The sequence below is a fragment of the Mustela erminea genome, chromosome 17 (genome assembly GCF_009829155.1).
Source record: "Mustela erminea isolate mMusErm1 chromosome 17, mMusErm1.Pri, whole genome shotgun sequence".
Lineage (NCBI taxonomy): Eukaryota > Metazoa > Chordata > Mammalia > Carnivora > Mustelidae > Mustela > Mustela erminea.
In genome coordinates this window covers 34,097,669-34,118,390 of record NC_045630.1, presented here as the reverse complement: position 1 = coordinate 34,118,390, position 20,722 = coordinate 34,097,669, and the positions used below count along the sequence as shown (strand labels likewise).

General features: G+C 51.4%; 1 protein-coding gene across 1 annotated transcript in view; it reads left to right on the top strand.

Annotated features, from left to right (window-relative positions):
- PLXNA2 (plexin A2) overlaps window positions 1-20,722 on the top strand; it is a 212,270-nt gene that overhangs the window by 147,618 nt on the left and 43,930 nt on the right. The window contains exons 10-12 of the mRNA XM_032318661.1: window positions 2,840-3,040; window positions 4,824-4,920; window positions 8,919-9,109. Of these exons, the coding sequence (XP_032174552.1) occupies window positions 2,840-3,040; window positions 4,824-4,920; window positions 8,919-9,109 (489 nt within the window). The remainder of the gene's footprint in view (window positions 1-2,839; window positions 3,041-4,823; window positions 4,921-8,918; window positions 9,110-20,722) is intronic.

Genomic DNA, 20,722 nt, shown 5'->3' with positions numbered 1-20,722 from the left:
GGCTCCATCCCAGGACCCTGAGTCCATGACCTGAGCCAAAGGCAGAGGCTTAACCCACTGAGCCACCCAGGCGCCCCAATCATTGTCTTTAAATTTGGTCCCCGCAGGTCTTGAAACAGCAGACCGTGGGACTCTTTTCTAAAATATTAGAATCCCTTAAGAAAAAAACAAAAAACAAAAAACAAAAAAGGAGTACTTTTCAAGTGTCTTCTTATGATTCTCTAACCTCCGGGTTGGACCCAACTTAACCTAGACAAAAAGATAAGGATGTATACACGTGTGTGTGTGTATTATATGTAAATAAATATGTAATACAATAAATATATATAAAAATATATTTGTAATAGATGTAAATTTGCCGAAGTTAAAAGCGTTCTACAATCTTGTTTACTGACACAAAACATCATAATTCCAGAAACACATCTTGAAGATAGTGCTGCTAAAACTTGAATTTGTTCTCTGAGCTCGTTAGAGATGAAAAACAACTAGTCATCACTTACAATGTATCAACTAGTTCTGTGTCTGAAAATTTATTCTGTCTCAGACACACACACACACACACACACACGCACACACACACCCTCATTATACCTCAGTCTTATTTCTAGTCTAAATTAAAATTTTAATTTATTAGACACGATGGGGATTTTTTAGCCCCTAACAGGAAATAGTATCTCCTTTTCCACGGGATGTCTGGGTTTCCCTAAAGTGGTGTTCATTTTTTTTTCTTGGCTATAAATATATGAAAGACTCTGTCAAGCGTGCCCTCAGGGCATGAGAGGAAGAGTGCGGGAAGGAGCGTATTTATGAGTTGGCAGCTTGAGTGACTGGCTTCTAAGCAGGGACCCATCTGCTCTGGGGTTGCCTTATGATCCTGTCTCTTGTAGAGACCTTGTCTGCTGGGGGTCGTCACATGCAGCTAGCCTACAGGCGACAGAGGGCACCAGTGACCCCAGACATTCCTCCAGGTCCTGCTCAATAAGTTTCAGTGGAAAATTGATCCAGAGTTTCATAAATTCTCAGGATTCTTACTAGATGTGGACAGGCCCAACTGAGTAATCACGCGACTCCAGAAGTAGTGACCATTCCCAACCACAGCTTTGGAAATCAAACTCCTCGGGCTTCCTGGTGCTCACAAGGCAGGGCTCGACCCTCAGGCTCTGAAGAATGTAGAAAGCCGGAGGTGGAAAGAAAGTTAGCGATCTTTTCATGTGTTGCTTCATTTTCTCATTTTCTGTTTACCCTCCCACGAGCCATGACCAAGTGCCCACTGCATGTCAGGAACGGGGATAGAGACCGGGGACCCTGAGGTGAATGAGACGTGGCCTGAGCCTCCAGGCTTCCACAGCAGCGAGGGCAGTGAGCCAACAAGAAACTGCAATCCTGAGGGCTAAATGCGATCACGGGAGAACATCTGTAACCCATCCTGAAGGCCAGGGCGGGGAAAGGGTCAGGGACAGCTTTCCAGAAAAGGAGCTGCAGAGCTGAATTTGAAGGCTAGTTATGAGGCATTCAGGCTACAGAGTGGCTGAGGCAGGAGCCAGGAGGTCGAAGAGTGGCAGGAGGTACCAGTGAGTGTTTCCGGTAGAGAGAAAAGGATCTCCAAAGGACCAAAGGACCAAGAGCTGGGGGCACTGCCACTCAGAATCATCTGAAATCCCAGATGGCTGGAGCGGTGCACGAGAGCCCCCAGGGTGAGGAGACAGAGGCCAGCTAGTGAGGGCTTGTACCTGAGGCCTGAGGAGAGAAGCAACTGCCTCAGCCCCAGCTGTGGTCCCCTACGTCTCTTCCGAATTCTGCCTCTAAGGCTGTCCATTGTTCAATGCCACCTGTGTCACCAACGGCTTCTTACCAGGAGCGCTTTTAGCACTGGGCTGGGGACCGTTCTCCTTGTTCAAGACTGCCCCACGCCTCACAGGAAGTGCAGCGGCTCTGGCCCCAGGGCACTAAGTGCCAGCCCCCACCCCCACCCCGTCAAGAATTTCCCTTGTTGGTCCCAGGAGACAGGAAGTGACCGCCCATGGAGGTGGCTGGCCCTTACCATCCTCCCTGCCAGAGGCCGTTGGGCTCCGTCTTCCCCACGAGGGAGAGTATGGGCAGGAGATCAGAGCTGCGGGAAGGTGGCAACGTGACCCCTGGGAGAGAAGAAACGTCTAGGAAGAGAAGTCCGGAAAATCAGTCCAGCTCTCTCACTTCCTTGGGCTCGCACGGTCCTTCCCACAGCCCCTCCCCACCAAGACTTTCTTTTCTTGGTTTTGTTTTCCGAAGCAACATGGCATTCACGCAGGGCCTGGTAATGAAATGAGATAAAAAGCCAGAGCAAGTGTTTAGAGCGTTGCCTGGAGCGCTGATCCCCCTTCTGGAAAGGCCGACTCAGCCGGAGCGGAGAAGCTGACACTGTCGATAACAGAATGCCTCCGGCCGGACGGTGCAAGGGGGGGACAGGAGCCGGGGAGGGGATGAAACCGAGAGGCAGGCGGTCCAGGCTGGGGACGGGGACGCGCGGGGGCTTCTTTTATCCTGTGTGGCAGGAGATAAAATCCACAGCCTGCCACACTGGTGCTTGGAAATGAATTCCTAAATTGTAGCACGCACACCAGATCTGGGACAGCGTGTGGACTGGGGATGACAATATCAAAGCTCCGGGAGCTAAGAGAGAGATTTCATTTCCCCTGCTGACGCCCCAGTGCCCCTTAAATGAGGTACATCCTTCTCATGGGCAGCCCACCCGGGTACAAGGAGGTCTGGCCGGGCACCCGGGTCCTGCCCCCTACCCCGGCTGAGACGCATAGGAAAGTGCGAGTCGGGACAGATGGCGTCTCTCCGCTTGCTCCCCCAGGACTGTCCCCAGCTGGTGCCCACAGAGGAGATTCTGATACCGGTCGGAGAGGTAAAGCCCATCACTCTGAAGGCTCGAAACCTGCCCCAGCCGCAGTCTGGCCAGCGAGGCTATGAGTGTGTCCTCAACATCCAGGGCGCCGTCCACCGCGTGCCTGCCCTGCGCTTCAACAGCTCCAGCGTCCAGTGCCAGAACAGCTCGGTAAGGGGACTCCCGCCGCGCCCTGCCCGCTGCAGAGCTCTCTCTCACCGCCGTGCCTGAGCTGCCCCCGTTCCCAGAACCTTCCGGGTCCACGGGCTGACCCCACATCCCCAGACGCTGGCACCCCTCAAAGCAGAGCTGAGCAGGTTGGTGGTGACAGAGGAGGCTGAGTGACACGAGGACCCTCTGGTGTCAGTGGAGAGCTTTGTGTCCTTTCTGAGTTCAAAGAGACCTCTCGGCCTTCAGTGACATTTGTAGCCAGCGCCAGGAGATGCCACCACACACCGCCGCCGCCACTTAGGTGTAAACCAGAGGACAGGGGACAGGAACTCAGGAGAAGCAGAATGGCAGGCGGGGAGGGGGAAGGGGGAAGGAGGGAGCCGTGAGTTTCGAGAGCTGCAAGGGTTAAACCAGTCCTGCACGCCAGACAGAAAGCACGAGGTGTTTAATTATAATACTAGCCCAGAGAAGATCTTTTTATCTGCCAACTCCTGTCTCTGACTATGGGGGGTCAGCTGGAGATGGGGGGTGATGTGACAGAGGTGTTGAGGGAAGCTAATTCGCCTGGGAGAGATAAAGAGAATCTGGGCTTCTTATCAGGGGGCTGTCAGATTCCCAGGTCACAGGCGCTTGATAGAATTTGTAATCAGTGGAAGGCCGCCAAGCACAAGGCGAAGGTGGGATGAGAAAGAAATGCAACAGGACAAAGGGAGGAAGCGGGCGGGAAGGGCAGGGGGCGGGAGGGGGCGGACAGGAGCGTGGCCTGCCCTGAGATCTCAGTGGCCAGGGCGGATCAGGTCTCTCGGGAGGGGATTCCCAAAGCCTGTCTTCACTGAGGAGCAGAGGCTGGGCTACCTGACAGCCTATTTCTGAAGTGTGTGCCAGGCTTGCTGGTCCTCTGTGGGACCAGCGTGGGAGAGCGAGAGTAGACCCCTGGCCACAGCTTGAGGCCTTTCATGGTCAGCCTGGTCAGATCTGTGACCAGAAGCTCTGAACTCTTTCCCTAATGGACTGTTGGCCAAAGTAAAGCTCACGTGCAGCCAGAGGACCCCTGCAGCGCCCAGCCCACCAGCAGCCACAGCCCTGTTTGTTGTGCGTGTGCTCTGCTCGGAGGCTCTGGTGGGATTCACACAGCAGGATGTGGACTTGCACGTGAAAAGATGCAGAGCAGCTCTCAGGCAGTGAGAGATAAAACTGGCAATGCAGGGGTGGGGTGGGGGGTTTGCAGAGAGAGCCCGGAGGAGGCCTCTAGGGATGTCAGAGAAGACACCTGGGGAAGGTGAGTCTGAGCTGGACCAGAAGAACACAGGCAGGTTGAAGGATGGAGGCTGGAGAGAGAGGAGCTCCTCAGGCCATGTGAGCTGAACGGAGGCAGAAACGTGCTGGGGCCGTTGTGTCTGGAGACAGGTGGATTCCACTGCAGGAGGGCAGTGGAAGACGAGGTTGGAGAAGTGAGTTTGGATTTGGATGATGGGAGGCAGGGGGCACCACACCAAGGGCTTTGGGCGGGACCCACTTGGCATTTGTGACTGGGAGTCGGGGCGAGGGCGTCGCAGACATCGATCTAACAGCAAAGGGGGTTCGCCTGATTCTCCCTCTGCTCCTTTCTCTGCCCAGAGGGAGCCGGAGCCCCCGGTTTCTCTTCCGCTGTAGTCCCGGTCCCCCAGGGTGCCAGCAGCATCCCTGGCCCCCTGTGATGGGGAGCCTCACGAGCCAGCAGCATCCCTGGCCCCCTGTGCTGGGGAGCCTCGCGAGCCGTGCGCTCTCTGCCCTCTCCCCGCAGTACCAGTACGACGGGATGGACATCAGCAACCTGCCCGTGGACTTCGCTGTGGTGTGGAACGGCAACTTCATCATCGACAACCCACAGGACCTGAAAGGTGAGCAGCTACTTCCGGGTAGAGGTTTGATCTTTTCGTGACCCCAGGAAAGACTGGGGCGGAGGGATCAGAGCAGGCCAGCCGCTGTGCCATGAATAATACACTCCCTCTGTCAGCGGAACTCTTCAGAGGATCCTAAAGCAACATTTGGAGCCATCAAAGGAGTCCTGTTGGGAACCCTGTTTCTTTACAACCAGAGCATCCGCCGGGCAGCTGCTGGCTCCTCGCACTTTTCTTTGGCTCCCGGAGACTTTGAAGTGTCTGCAGAACCTGACCTAGGAAAGCAGCAAGCAGGAACGTCCTGCCAGGTTCCAGGGAAATAGAGATTCTGTTTTCAATTAGGGTCTGATTCCCCTGTCCTTGGTCCCGTCACTGCACAAAGAAGGCTTGTGAGGCTGCACCCCCACCCCACCCAGGTCCTAATGTGGGGGAGTGGGCAAGCCGGAGGACGCAAACCCAGGACTGCTGCAGGGAAGCTCACCGAGGAGCTGGGCTGACCCGGGAGGGACGCTCCATGACCGCCACCCTGATCCATTGTCGTTCATACAAACTCGCGGGCAGCTCCTCCCATGTGCCAGGCAGGCGTTGCCCTCTGGGCAGCAAATATCAACGTGCCCGTCTGCTCTCCAGAGGGACAAAAGCAATGCCAGTGTGGGTAGGCACTCACTTGGTGGTTTTTTTTTAATATTTTATTTATTTATTTGACAGACAGAGATCACAAGTAGGCAGAGAGGCAGGCAGAGAGAGAGGAGGAAGCGGGCTTCATGCAGAGCAGAGAGCCCAATGCGGGGCTCAATCCCAGGACCCTGGGATGACCTGAGCCGAAGGCAGAGACTTTAACCCACTGAGCCACCCAGGCGCCCCTCACCCAGTGATTTTTTTTGAGAGGATTCTCCTTAATCCTCATAACAACCCTGAGAGGGGTGTATTAGTATCATTCTCATTTTATAGATAAGGAAACCGAGCCCCAAAGAGGTTATGAAACGAACCATGAGTGCTCACTTCCGCAGCACAGATACTGAAAGTACACATGTTAGCACTGGCCTCGGCACAGGAATGCACGCACACTGACGGGCGCTCCAGCCTTTTAAGACAGATATGTGGAATCTTTAAAAAAAAAAAAAAAAGTCAAGCTCATAAAAACAGAGAGTAGAAAAGTGGTTGCTGGGGGATGGTGGGGGGAAATAAAGAGATTGTTAAAAGGTGCAGACTTTGAGCTGTACGATGGATGAAGTCTGAGTATTTAGTGCAAAGCACAGTGTCTGTAGTTGGTAACGCTGCATGGTATGATTGAGGTCTGTCGAAAGAGAACAACCTAAATGTATATTTCTAATCTATCTATCTATATATATATCATTATATATCAATCACTATATATATGATTTATATATATAATCACTATATATAGTGATCGATATGTTAATTAGCTAGATGGGATGAACCCTAGCACGATGTATATGTATATCCAATCATCACAGTATATACTTTAAATACCTTATGATTTCTTTTGGTCAATTATGCCTTAATAAAGCTGAAAAAGGAAAGGAAAAAAAAAAAAAAAAAGCTGAACCAGAAAGTTAAGAGCCAGGATCTGAACCAAGGATGTCCAGTCTCAGAGTCACATGCTGGACCACCCAACTGTCCTTCCTCGGGCCACTGTGGGATGTCAAGCCTTCTGCCCTCCAGACACCTCTCCCCACACCATGAGCCACATCTCACTACATTTCAAGTAGCTAGAGCTGCCCCAGCTTCTCCCTCAGCCTGAGGGCCGCCCGTGGGCGCAGAGAGGGGACCAGAGCCACCAGAGGCCCCCAACCACACACCCTCAAGGAAGTTGAGTCCACTTAGGCTGGGAGAAAGAAACTGAACCAGGGAAATTTCTGTTCTCTTCCTCCTCGTACCCCGGCCACATTTCCTCACCACTGAGAGACAGACATTCTCCCTGCTGAGCATCTGGGCTGGGATCCCAGAGGTCGCTGCAGGAGAACGGCCACATGCAGGCTTACGTCAGACCCCTCCCTGGGGGCTCTGGACATTTGGGACACTCAGGCAGCACCATCTCCTTGTTTGTCCCTCCGAGGGCCCATGTGTGTCTGGTGCCTGTGCGCCGTGTTGGGTGGAGACGGCCATGGTGTTTATGGACTTGGGTTCTAGAATCTAGAATTCAGATCCTGGTGTTTTCACTTACAGGCAGGGGGACTCAGACTACTTACTGCCCCTGCCTTCATTCCAGTTTCCTTCCCTGTGAAATGCGGGAAGGGGTGATCCCCTCCTGGGGTCAGCACGAAGACCAAATGAGGTATCAGACGCGCACCGTTTGTGCAAGTTAGTAAACGCTCACTATGTCATAGTTCATCTTATTCTCACTTCCTGCCCTCTGCTGTAAGAAGCCGTGGGCATAAGGACGTTTAAATGTCGTCCCTGCACCTGGGACTGAGGGACACTTGACAGAGCAGAGGAACAGGATGGCGACCTATGGAGGAATAAAAAAAAAATGCCCCCCCTGGGGCCTGTGCCCAGTTTCTAGCATAGGCACCCCCCAACCCCCAGTCCTGAAAGCTTATGTCTGTCTGCTTGACCAGAAAAGTTGAAAGTGATTCTCTGAGTGTTCTGTTTCTGGAGAATTCTATGCAGGATTCTGAATTCAAAACATCAGTGGGTGACAATGAAGCCCCAGGTTCCCAAAACACACCTCTGCAGACTGGCCTGCCAAGGGCTTCTAAGTCAGTAAGAGACAAAAGCAAAGGCCAAGGGTCTGCAGACTCCAAAAGTGACCTGTTAAGTAGCCAGGTTGTCCTCTGTGGGAATGCAACCCCCCAGTGCAGGGGACATGAACAGGACTGTGTCTACTCTGTCTCCTCAGTTCTGCCTGCACTTTGCTAGCCACTTGGCCTTTCTTAGAGCCAAGCTGACCTCTTTCCCAGATGCCCCAGTCCCCAGTTTCTGGGCAGGATCCTCTTGGGATCTATAGTCTAGTGGCACAGAGAGCTGGAATGCCACCATCCTAGCTTGGGCACTAACCTTAGCAAGCTTCCAGAGTCATTATACGCTGAGGTGCTTGGGTGGCTCAGTTGGTTAAACATCTGACTTTAGCTCAGGTCTAGGTCATGATCTTGGGGTCCTGGGATCAAACCTGCTCAGTGGGGAGTCTGCTTGTCTCTTGCCCTCTGCACCTTCCCCCTCTTATGCTTTCTCAAATAAATAAATAAAAACCTTTAAAAAAGAAAAAAAAAGACTCATTATATATATCTTGGAGCTTCATTTTTACCTGAAATGGGGAAATCAGTCCTTGCCTATTGTGATGAGGGCCCCATGTAGGAAAGACAGTGTCGAAGAACTTAGTGGGACCTCAAAGAGAAGAGCCTAAGCTTGTCTGGCCCATCAGGTGTGTTATGGACACTCGGGCACTGTGCTAAGTACTTAAGACATGATACCTCATTCAAACCTTGCAAAAGACAACGATCACAGCCATGTCATAGATTAAGTATACTAGGTTCAGGGAAGTGACATTCTGTCACATCGCCAGAAGTAGCAAGACCACAGTCCAAGCCCTGATACGATTCAGTGTAGAGCCAGAACTCTTTTTTTTTTTTTTAAAGACTTTATTTATTTGATGAGAGAGAGATCACAAGTAGGCAGAGAGGCAGGCGGCGGGGTGGGGGGCGGGGAAGCAGGCTTCCCACAGAGCGGAGACCCTGATGTGGGGCTCGATCCCAGGACCCTGAGATTATGACCTGAGCCGAAGGCAGAGGCTTAATGGACTGAGCCACCCAGGCACCCCTAGAGCCAGAACTCTTAAATAGTATTTTCTGCAGTACCTTTCAGCAATGAAGAGGCTCAGTTCACTATTTGTTCCCCATTAGTTACCCTTGCAAGGATGATGGCGATCACCGGTATTGTCCGTGCCCAAGGCCGGTGTGTGCTGTGGTGCTTCCGAGAAGAGGCTCGGTCACCAGGAGCCCTCTCCAATCCCGCTGTGTTGCACCCTGTCTTTGCAGTGCACCTCTACAAGTGTGCAGCTCAGCGGGAGAGCTGTGGCCTCTGCCTGAAGGCCGACCGGAAGTTCGAGTGCGGATGGTGCAGCGGCGAGCGCAGGTGCACCCTGCAGCAGCACTGCACCAGCCCCTCCAGCCCCTGGCTCGACTGGTCCAGCCACAATGTCAAGTGCTCCAACCCACAAATCACCGAGGTGAGACCCACAGGTTCCCAGAGGGGGCGGGGTGGCCAGGAGCCGGCCCGTGGTGGATGTGCAGTGGGTCAGGCATTCACGCAGAAGAATTCAAAGTGTCCTGCACGTTTCATGTGGGGTGTGGGAAGCCTCTCTTGGGCGCTTCGATGGCCCGCGTCCGGGTGTAAGTGACAAGCATATGGATGTGTGCCCTCAGGCCGGTGTGTGAATGTGGTGCCCATCGGTGTGGACGCGTACACACAGGGGAGGCAGAGCCAGCGCAACTCCCTGCCAGGCCGGCAGAGCCAGGTGGGGACGGGAAATTGGCAGCGTGGTGGGTAAACATTTCAGAGAGCAGGTTTAGCTTTTCTCAGCAGGAATGTGATTTCAGGAGCCACAATTAGCTCCGAGTTGCAAAGTTGAACACGGAAGGCGAAAGCAACGGCAGGCACTACATTGGCCACCGTGCCATTTCCCAGGATTTACTCTCTGTCCCAATTTGTTTGTGCATTTTAATGGAAAGAAATAGGTAATTAATTATCCTGGAAAAAAAAAGTGATGTTTCCTGAATAGCAAATTGCCAAGGCAGATGAATAGATGATGTGAATGAAAAAGCAGCTGCTCGGGGTTTTGAATGGCCTGGGAGAGAAATAGTTGTATTTAACTTTGGGTGCATTATGTGTTCATCACTCTTCGTGGCTCCTTATTCACCGACTGTCACTTGTGCTTTGAAACTAATTGCACGTTCCTTATGGGGACTGGGAATAAAGGCGCAGGCAGGTAGCACCGTGGTCCGCTCATTTAAGAAAGCAGTGAGGGGCTGCTCCATTTCTGCGTCTTCTCCAAGTGGAAGCACTGCCCCTCTTCCTGGCGCATTGTCCTTACGAGCCAAAGAAAGCACCTTTGGCTCGCACCTATGTTCGAGTATTGAGAAGCTTCTGGAACTTCCATGTGATCATTTTGAAGCTTCAGATCTGTCGAAAGAAACCCCTCAAGATCAAATTGAGTGTTTTTAACCTAAAACGGGTTATTTGAAGAGGGAGCTGATGTTTATTTACTGCACTTGGCACCATCTTGTTTAATCCCACAACCACCGTGGGAGGCAAACCTTCTCACCTCCATTTTACAGATGACGAAAATGAGGCTCGGAGAAGTGGCGTGGTTGCCCTAGTTCATGCAGCTGGTAAATGGCAGAACTGGTATTTAAGCTTGATTTACTGAACTATAGAACTACTTGTAAAGTCTCTAACTGCCCAAGTAATGTAGCACAAGAAGCAAGGGCCTCCCCTTCCTTGATGTCCAACCTTCCTAGCTCAGGTAGACCAGGAAGATGCCATCCATCCACATGGCGGGACATCCCAGGAAAAGCACAGTGCGGTGGGAGAGTGTCTCCTGCCAGCTAGGTTCTCGTTCATCCTGGTGGGAAGATGCTGTGAGTGTGGAGATGCAGCCCCTCAAAGATCAGACTTCCTCAATTTCCTTTTACTCATTTACCGCTGTTGGTAGGGCCCAGCCTCTGCCCTAACGCAGCCAGCTCCCTGAGCTGCTCAGGGCTTCATGCCTTCTCCCAGATTCTATTGATTTCTAGCAACTGCCGGAACCTGCTCTGCCCCAGGAATCTTGCAGCTGTACTTGTCGGTCTATGTCTCTGCGCCTGTGGTATAGGGGAGCTTAAATTAGGCAGGGACTCGCTTCCGCCGGCACCGCTCACCTCCACCTACCCTGGCTGCCGCCTCGGCCCAGTCTACTCCCCACCTGGCAGGGGTGCCTTCCCAGCCCTGAGGCAGGCTTCTCTCCCCGGGAAACCTCCGTCTCGGTGTCGCCCCTGCTCACTGACCGGGGACTGACTGGCTGCTCCATTCACAGAGGACACCCAGGCGACATGATGCTAATTAACCCCCTGAGGTAATTAGGCTATAATTGATTTTCCCAGTGAACATCGCAGCAGGAGTCGGAGGCCCCAAGCAGTGGGGTCTCCTGTTGGCGTTTTTCAGGTGGAGGCTGTGGAGAAATGAAAGTGCGTCTCTGGGGAAGAGAGACAAATCTGTGGGGTGGCTCAGGCCATGCAGGGGACATCATTCGGGACAGGACATGCAGGAGGGAGAATCCAGGCCTGGAATATTTTATTCACTCGAATCAGGAATAGTCCCTTGAGTTTTGCGTCCCCTACCCTCAACCTCCTCCCATCCTTCTCCTGGAAAAGTCATCTTCATTTTTTTTTTAACTTTTCATTTTTGAAATAAATTTAGACTTATAAAAAGGTACAAAAATAGTACAAAGAACTTTCATATACCCTTCACCCAGATTCTCCAAAATTAACATCTTATATAACCACAGGACAATTATCAAAATCAGGAAATTAACGTTTATACAATAATGCCAGGTAATATACATGCCTGAGTCACATTGTGCCAATTGTCCCTCTGATTGTCCCCCTCTTCCTGGTCGAGGATCCAACCCAGGGTCACAGGTGACGTTCTGTAAGCACGTTTCCTTAGCGCTCTGGTCCTCAGCCTTTTGTCTTTCACGACCTTAGTACTGTTGGCGAGTACAGGGCAATTATTTTCTAGAATATCCTTTGATTTGAAGATGGCTAATGTCTCCTTATGATTTAATTTAGGCTGTATACTCATGGCAAGGAGTAGTAACAAAAACGTGGAGTATGTGTAAGCAGGGCACAGGAGCCAACTTAAGTTGGCCCCAATAGCCAAATCTGGGACAATCTGAGCATGAAAAGAAGTGATACTATTTGAGTATAAGCAATAGGATAAAATAAGAATTCTTGCTCCTTCTTGATATAAATAAATAATCCACGGGGGACGTAGGAAGCTCTTCTACTAGAATTCTCACTCAAAAATGTAAAAGGACCTAGGGAAATAGAAAATCACCATTTGGCAAAATTCACAGTAATAATTATTTCAGGAAGAATGGCTGATGAATACTAAAATTGGTAAATGAAAGTATGATGAAAAAATAGGGTATTTACATATTCTTAAGCCATCTCCCCGCAAGATATGTATTAATCATAACAAGAAAAATAGACACTTTACAGAGAAGAGATCTGGTAGACACTACTTTTACCCAGTGATGGAAGTTAGTATCACCAGTAATAGGAAGAATCGAGCTCATGTGCCTCTCTGGCATTCGTGACCAAAAATGTATCATTTGTTAAAAGTAACTTTTAAGAAGAATCAGCTCATTTTCTTTACCTTGGCTTTCTTGGCTAATTCCTTGACATTGGCATAGATCTTTTTCTTAATAATCAGAATTCTGTGGGATTCGTGCCCTTGCATACGTGCCTCCCCCTTGTCTGTGGCCCTTGCCTTTCAAATGTGTGCCCACCCGCTCTGTGCAAACTCATCTGTGAGAGCCATTTACTACGAAGTCTGGTCCTCAGTCTGTCTTTGTCTTTCACGACCTTGGTACTGTTGACGAGTAAAGGACAATTATTTTGTAGAATATCCCTCGATTTGAAGATAGCTAATGTCTCCTTACGATTTAATTTAGGCTGTGTGCTTATGGCAAGGAGTAGTAACAAAAATGTGGGTGGTGAGAGGGGAAGGAGACTCTGATGGCCAGCGGTGGCTGCTGGAGGCAGCAGGATTTCCGGTGCTGGAAACAGATGGGGGCCAGAATGGGCACTGCCCTGCCCAGGGGCAGAGAGATGGATGAATTGACCTCGAATGAGTTCTGTTTTAGGAAAAGGGGTGGGCTCAAGCTTAGCTGAGTGAACAGCTGGGTTCATCCTTAACCCCTTCTCACCCAGCTGTCTCCATGGCAACTAAGCCCACCCCTAGAGACCCACCTCCTAGGGCAGCTCCACTGAGGACAAGTCTTACAGCCAATGTAAGAATTTCTCAGTCGGCATAAACTGCAGATTCGAGCCCCCCTCAGGACGCACCGTCTGCTCTTTCTCAGCCAGCCCGTGGTGTGATAACGATGCTGTCCCCCATGGGGGGCATCCCAGGCTGCTTCCATTCTAGCTCTCACGCCTGTGTCTGTGCACGTGTCCCCTGTTCCACCATGGGGACAAGAGACGTGCAGAGCTTCAAGAGAGGCTGCGAGATGCCTGGCCCTCCACGTTGCTGTGCTTCCAGAACTGCTAGGATCTCAAAGAGGAGGATGGCACAAGCCACCCACTAGAAAGGAAGGCCCAGCAGCAACATTTTCTGACGAGCTAGGAAGGGGCAGCATTGGCAGAAAGGAAAAAGAGACCGAATATGTAATTGGGGAGGAAAACGTAGGAAGGGTCGAGGGGCTCTAGAGCTCCCACGACAGAGATCTCCACTCAGAGTGACTGTGTTGGTCAGCGTGGGTTGCAGTGACATAAAACAACCATCGGAGCGGGCTTAAACAAGAGCTCTGTGTTGTCTCGCCGTGCCGGAGGCTGCAAATCCCAGATCCAGGCGTCTGCAGGATGGGGCCTTCCAAGGGCCGCGAGGAGGATCTGTTCCGTGCCAGAGCTGCAGTCTTGGCATTCCTGGGCTGGTAGATGCACTGTCTTCATCACTGCGTGACATTCCTTCCTATGTCTGTCTCTGATTTTTGTTTGCTTGTTTGTTTGTCGAAATAAGGATTCCAGTCATATTGCATAAACCCCCACACTAATGACCTCATTTTAACTCGATGACCTCTGGAATGGCACCTTTCTCCAAATAGGTCACATCCTGAGGTAATGGCAATTAGGGCTCTCACATACGAATTTGAGGAGGATAAAATTCAACCCATAACAGAGCGTTGCAACAAATAAATATTTATTTAATGAGCAACTACTGCATGCCAGTTGCTGTGCTAGGCTTGGAAGTTATCACGTGGATAAGTTAGTTCTGGGAGGAGAGGCAGGAGGTGCAGTGTCACTGCAAAATCCCAGCCTATCCCTGAACATAGACCACCTGGAGGAGGCTGGAATCTGCTTGCCCACCAGGCCATTCTGCTTCATCCAAAGGACCTAGGACAGAGACTTCTCATCTACACGCTTTTCTGTTGTCTTCTGGGATCCTGGTCTTGACACCTAATGAGGACACTTACCTCAGGCCGGGGACATGAACAGATGTGAGCCCCATCCTAGTTCTGGGAGTGTTCACAATAACAGCCACACTCTCCTGTGCACCAGGACCTTTGCACACCTACCCAACCTAACAATCCTGCAAGATGCCCAGAATTATCTTCATTTAAGAGTTGAGGAGACAGTGCTTTGGAAAGTAAATAATTTGCCCAGAGTCACCCAATTAGTTAGTGGCGGAATGAATTCAAAACCAGGGCCTTCTGACTCCAGAATGTAGACTCACCCCACAATACCATGCTAGCTCTCTTGGTCAGAGGGATGGAGGAGTTTTCTCTGGCCATACACTTTTCCACCTCATTCCACTGCAAGTGTACCAAAAATATCTGTGCCCAGGATCAGAATTCTTCTGGAAGGTCCCAGGGGAGGCCAGAAAAACTGGGAGCATTGACACACCCTGTATTGAGCTTTAAGGTAACCTTTACCTGACTTCCTAGACATAATTAAGTCTACACTTAACTCCTATGAGTGAAGGGGGAATAGGAGGAGCATTTTGGGTGTGTTTAAACTTAGGGTAACCCCCTTCTTGTCTACAGGATAGATGTTACTTTAATTATGTATGTTGATGAGAGTTATCAGACTTGATCTGGTGAGTTTCTGATTGTGTCTATCAATGGGATGATGGGGTTGAGATCGAAGTTGGAATTTACCGAGTGTGGTGGTTCGTTCTTTTTAAACATCTGAGCTGACTCTGAGCCCAGAGGATGGGGCCTATGTAGCTCACACCTGCAGTGATGCTAGAGACCAGAGGGAAGAGTAAGCAAAGTGGGCTTGAAATGCAAGGGCAAATCTCCAGGGTTGGGGTCCTCGGGGATTGGCCAGGAACCTATCAACCTTGGGGTACCAAAGAATACTCCTATGCATTTCTGAGCTCACCTGTGTTTCTGACCGCACTGATGCCAGGCTGTAGTGCCCCCAGTTTTACAATCATCTCTCCATCAACCCCATTGTAGATTTTACTTTATGAATTTTTCAATGTCATTAACTTGCCCAATCCCTTACTAGTTGATGCTCAGGGAACATAAATTCTCTTTAATACTATCTTAGGTATGTGTAACTGGAAAAGAAAACCAAATGTGGAAAACCATGTGCATCGCTCTCTAAAACCAAGCAAAAATAATAGTTGATACAATATTTGTTGGAGATGATCCACTGCTCTTGCATTCCGTCTGCTCTCCATTTGCCCAAATAATTGAAAGTAGATTTTTTTTTTTCTTTCCCGGATTCCCTCGGTTGTGAATGCATTCGTGAAATTGTTCGGGGAGTTGAACATTTACAAGTATTTATCCGTAAGGCTGCACCAGATCTCTGCAGGAGAGGCCAAAAGCCACCTGCCCAGGGCCAGAAAGACTCGCTGCAAAGTTCCCAACAAATAAATAAATATGTCAGCCAGCTTTCCTGAGAAACAAGTCAGCACTCTGATCTCCCGTTCATTTATTTGCAGGCCTCATTAATATAACATCACTGCAACAAACAGCTAACGGGGGATGGTGTCAGAATGAATAATGGAGTTACTCTGCTGAGATAACAATTAGGTTTTGAATGTACTATCAGCTAAGACAGAGCCAGCAAGGACTCACGCCGGGTAGGAGAGCTGGTGCCACCAGCGCCAGAGATCCCCGCAGAGCGCGTCCGCTGGGCTCTAGCCGACCTTGAAGAGTGTGCATACTCGCCTGCACACTTGTGCTCATACACATACACACCCAAAGTGGAAAAGAATGTGACCATTTGCCATTGTGCACCCAGCCAGCCTCCAGGTGTCTCTGGCCGAGCATCAGGATGGCATCAGAATGTGCAGGCACAGAGTTGGCGCCTCTGCCTTCTGAAGTCAGGAGAGCTCCAACCAGCAGGGAAGGGACTAAGTGGCTGAGTCAGAAGAAGATTAGCTGCCCCACTACTGGCAGCTTGTCCTCCCTGGCTGGTCCTGATTGGGGGGGCGGGCACTCAGGGCGTGATCCCAGTCTCAGACACAGAAGTTTTTACTACAGAGCCTGTCCATCAGCTGCGGGGTGTCTGTCCTGGAGCACCTTCTCTGGGCTCCCCTCCCTTGGCTGCTCTGGGAGGCTTTGATGTCAGTCTGTCCCAGGTGCTCTTAGGAAGCCTGTGTAGGGTGCTGACAGCCTGCTGGAGCCATGGAAGGAGCTGGACAGGCCCATCAGAGAGGCAGCCGTGCTGAGCCACAGCACTTGTCTTCTGGATGTCAGCTAGCCTGGCTTCTGTCCGGACTTCTTCACCATAAACTCGTAATAAGAAATATTGTATCTACCTTTCACCAAGTGCTCACCGGGCACCCAGAACTGCTTTTAGCAGCCATGTCATCTCATGCAGACCTTCTAGCATCCTGGATGAGGGTGGGACTACCAGGATCATTAGCCCCATTTTACAGATGAGGCAACCAAGGCACAATGAGGGGTGACAATGTTATCGAAGACACCCCACTAGTAAGTTTTAGAACCAGGAGTTAACCCGCAGCTACTTGACTCTAGAGCCCCACATGTGACCTGTACACTATCCCTCATCTCTTTCACGGGCTCACTTAGGAAACCAGAATTCTCAGCCCATAGGGTCGGAGTCGGGGAAGGTGCCGGCACGGAGCGCTCTTCCAGCCTACCGCCGAGAAGGAAAGAAAACCAGTCGTCCCTGCTCAAGGCATCAGACTGGACAAGCACAGGCAGAGATGACAAGAGGACAAGGCCAAGGCGGGTGTGTGGACATCCACAGGGGGAATGGGGCCAGAGAGGGGGTGGGGGGAGTGGAGAAGATCAGAGACATGGCAGAGACCAGCAATGCCAATGGCAGAGATTCTTGGAAAGTTGCACATTCTGGCCTTAGCCCTGGGAGAGGGGCTGGGGGAACCTGAGCAGAGGGAAACTCACGAGTCGGCTAGGTTATGAGTTCTCCCAGCTGATGAACAAGGGGTCTCTTCCAGGGCAAGAGGAGGTCAACTCAGGCAGCGTCTTGTGGAGGCTGGAAGCACAGGTTAGCGGGACCTGGTGGGCTCTGCCGCTCACTGTGTAACCTTGAGCAAATTACTTAACCTCTCTGGGTGCTATTCCGCATCTGTAAAAAGGAAATTACAATAGGACCTCCCTCGAAGCTTGTTTTGAGCCCTAAGTGGGATAGAATATGTAAAGCCCTTGGCAAAATTCCTAGTTCATGATAAGTAACTAATGAAATGGTATGAGAATATGTGATGATAGAGGAAATGAAATAAATGATGGCAGGCAGCGTTATCAGAATCTTCAGTAACAGGGGCTACTGTTCAGTGTCTGTCTTCCCTCCCACCATGTCTATCGGGCAGGAGCTGTGACCCAAGGAAGCCAGCTTCACTAGGATGGAAGCCGGGCCTCGTGAGGCCTCCACCAAGGAGCGGCCCTCCTCTGACCCCTTGAGCCCCTACCCTGCAGGAGCCCCCCACACTACCCTCCAAGGCTCCGCCCAAGTCCCAGGAGGGGCCCTGGGCAGCACTCCCCAGGCTGCCGGGCCCCTGGGCCTGGGGCACCTCGCGCTCCTCTCCTGGGTGAAGCCCGCCGGAGCTCCCCAGCTGTAATTAATGGGCCGCATCTGCTCCTGCCCTTGGGCGGCTTTGTGGCACAGTTCCCTCCGAACTGTTCAATTAGTGACTGCAAGAATCAGGGCGAGTGTAGCATCACGGCGGCTGCTTTCCAGGTCACGGCGCCCACGGTGGAAAACAGATACGACACAGTCTGGCAGGAGCCCAGGTCTGGCGGGGGTGCCCAGAGCTCAGCGGGACTCCGTGGTGCTGCATGGCTGGCAGGTGGGGTCTCAGGAGATGGAGAAGTGGTTCCCATAAGAGGCTCGAGGAGGCTTGGAGAGGGCCCAGCAGGAGACTAGTTAGTCCCCTACCATCAGCACCGGCCAGCCTCATCCCACATCCTACTTCTCACCCATCTAGGCATAGGATGAGCTGATAAAAAGTCCCAGCCAGACATGGGCTACCCACCTATACACCTGGGCACCACCAGTGACTGCTTCTGGGGAGGGCATAGGGCTGCTGGACTGAGGTCTCTGCTGTAACCCATTTCCCACATTATTCTTCCAAAGGCTGCATATAGACAAATGTTTTATTTTACAGTCAGCGAAAAAGCCAGTGCTCTTGGGGAAGGGTCATAACACAAGTTCCCACGATGATGCAAATAAAGGTTTCTTGCAGGAGAAGAGACTAGTAGGGTGAGAGGTACCTAAATAGGGGAAGGGACCCCAGGGAGGGAGAAAAAAAGAAAAAATGGACCTGGAAACGAGATGTAGGGTTTAGCCTCCCTCTGGGACTTGCCCTGGGCTGGCCGGGTTCATGGTGTGTGTGACAAGCAGCGGGAAGTCATTGCATGGGCGCCATTTACTGTACTTCAAACAGGCCTGCGCACCAGCCACAAGCTTCCTTTGGGTCATTAGACTCTCAGAGGATGCCTGGAAGCCCCAGGGTCCAGAGAAGAGCATCTGAAATGATTGAAGGGTCTGGAAAACAAGATGTTCCAACAAAAGGCTAACAGAATGGCAGAAGCCAGACCAGGGAGGCTTCGCTGCTGTCTTCCATACCTGGAAGGCGTCTGACAAGGAGGCAGGTGTTCACTCATCTGTTCAATGAGGGATCACACCAGAAGTGTGCTTCAGTGAAACTTGAGAGCGAGCGCAGCGGAATTTCTTGAGATTCGGTTGTTGCAATACTGCATTGCACCGGAACCACACATGGACCCGTCCTTAGAGAACACAGTTTGAGAACACACCCGTCCCCCTGCCGTCCTTAGAGAACACAGTTTGCTCTGCGATCTGGTTGGGACCAGTATTTCCCAGCAGTAGAGACCTGGAGATACTTAGGCAGGGCTGCTGTGTTCCAGGCAGTGTGCTAAGTATCAGGTCGCTAAGCAAAAGTGAGATCGTCTCTGTCCCAAGATAGTAATTATCTTATTGAGAAAAGAAGCGGTTTACAACCTGGAGTGCCCATGACTTTCTCGGGGCATTCACTAAAGGCAGTGGGAGTGTGGGAGCAGGTGCTATGAAATCTGCCCCAGGGGGTCAGAGAAAGCCTCACGGGGGAGGCATTTCTTAGCAGAGGCTTGTAGAAGAGGTAGGCCTTGGTCAGTGCACATGTCTGGCCAGTGGGGGGAGAAGCCTGTCAAATGCACCTGGCCTTTAGACCCTATAGCCCTGTGGACCTTAGCTCTCCCCAGGAGCACGTGCTGTACAGGAGAGAGCTGAACCTGAGCCCTGGGGAGGTGGGTCGGGGAGGGCACAGCGGGAGTCAGCACAGACCACAGGAGTGCCTTAGCCCTCTTCCCCTCACCCCCAGCAACAGCAGCTGCTTCTGGGCACTTCTCTACCTCATCCCCTGCTTTTGAGATCCATAGAGAAGTTCGATAGATTTCTGGTCCACGGAGAGTACGTGCTGAGTAGCATGGGGCTGAAATGATCAATATCTAAAGATCCCAGCTGATTTCACATGGGTTCAGCTCCCCTCCCCCTCTCTGCACACCCTCACTACACACACTCACACACACTCATCCACATCCCAGACTGTCAAGCCATTTGTTTGTGTGGGTGTCTCATTCAGAATTACTTTCCTGGAAGCATATTCATTGAGTTCATTGTGTGATGCTTTGCCTACCCCAGAATGGCTAATTGCCAAGGGAAAAAGAAATGGCTAGAAAGGAGGGAGGAAAGAATGAAGACCATTTTAGACAGGGCCAGTGTCCTCCCAAATTTATTCTGGGTAAAAGGGTGATGTCTGGCTCAGAGTATGCTTCCGCACAGGGCCCAGAATCCCCCAAAGCCAAGTTCCCGTCCTCGGCAGCATGGACAGGCTCAGGCTGTAGGACGCCTCTCAGGTTTTCTCCAGTCAGCCCATGGGCAGCGCTTTCTACCCCCAGTCATGTCTGTGTCTACGTTCCCCGGTCCCTGTGTCCTCCTTCCAGAGAAACAGAAAGACTGCCAGCCTCTATAAACTCCCTGCCACTCCACCATCCCATATCTTCATGATCTGGGAAGGCACAGGTGCAGGGGGAACACAGGAGAGGAAACTGCCAGCTGTCCAGACCTGCTTTCTAACCCACTGTCCTGTTAGGGACTTTCCAGTGTTGTCTTCCTTAACCTTCAGAATGTCCCTGGGAGGGAAGTATTGTTATCTGTTTTCTGATAAGGACCCTGAGATTGAAGGTCATGTTGCTCACATGTGTTAGAGCGGACATTCAGGCTCAAGTCTGTCTTGCTGTCTTCCTGCTGCAGGTGCTCCCCGGGTCCCCGGTGGGCTCTCTTCCCTCTCCCAGAGCAGCCAGCAGCAAGGGCCTTCTGAACTGGAAGCCAGGACGCGTGGATCTGGCCACCATCCCTCCCCTGTCTTGGTTCCCCTCTGTCAGTCGGTGGGGGTGGTCTATATAACTCCCATCCTGCCCTGCAGGAGGCTAGCTCTCCCCTTCCCTGAAGCCCCAGAACTTCTTCCTGATCAGAAAGGTCCTCCTTGTAGTTTTGCAAGCAGGGAACTCCACCAACTTGGTCGTTATAGACCTATGTCCTTCTCCCAAGAGAACCAAGCTTCACAGATGCTACACACAGAACCC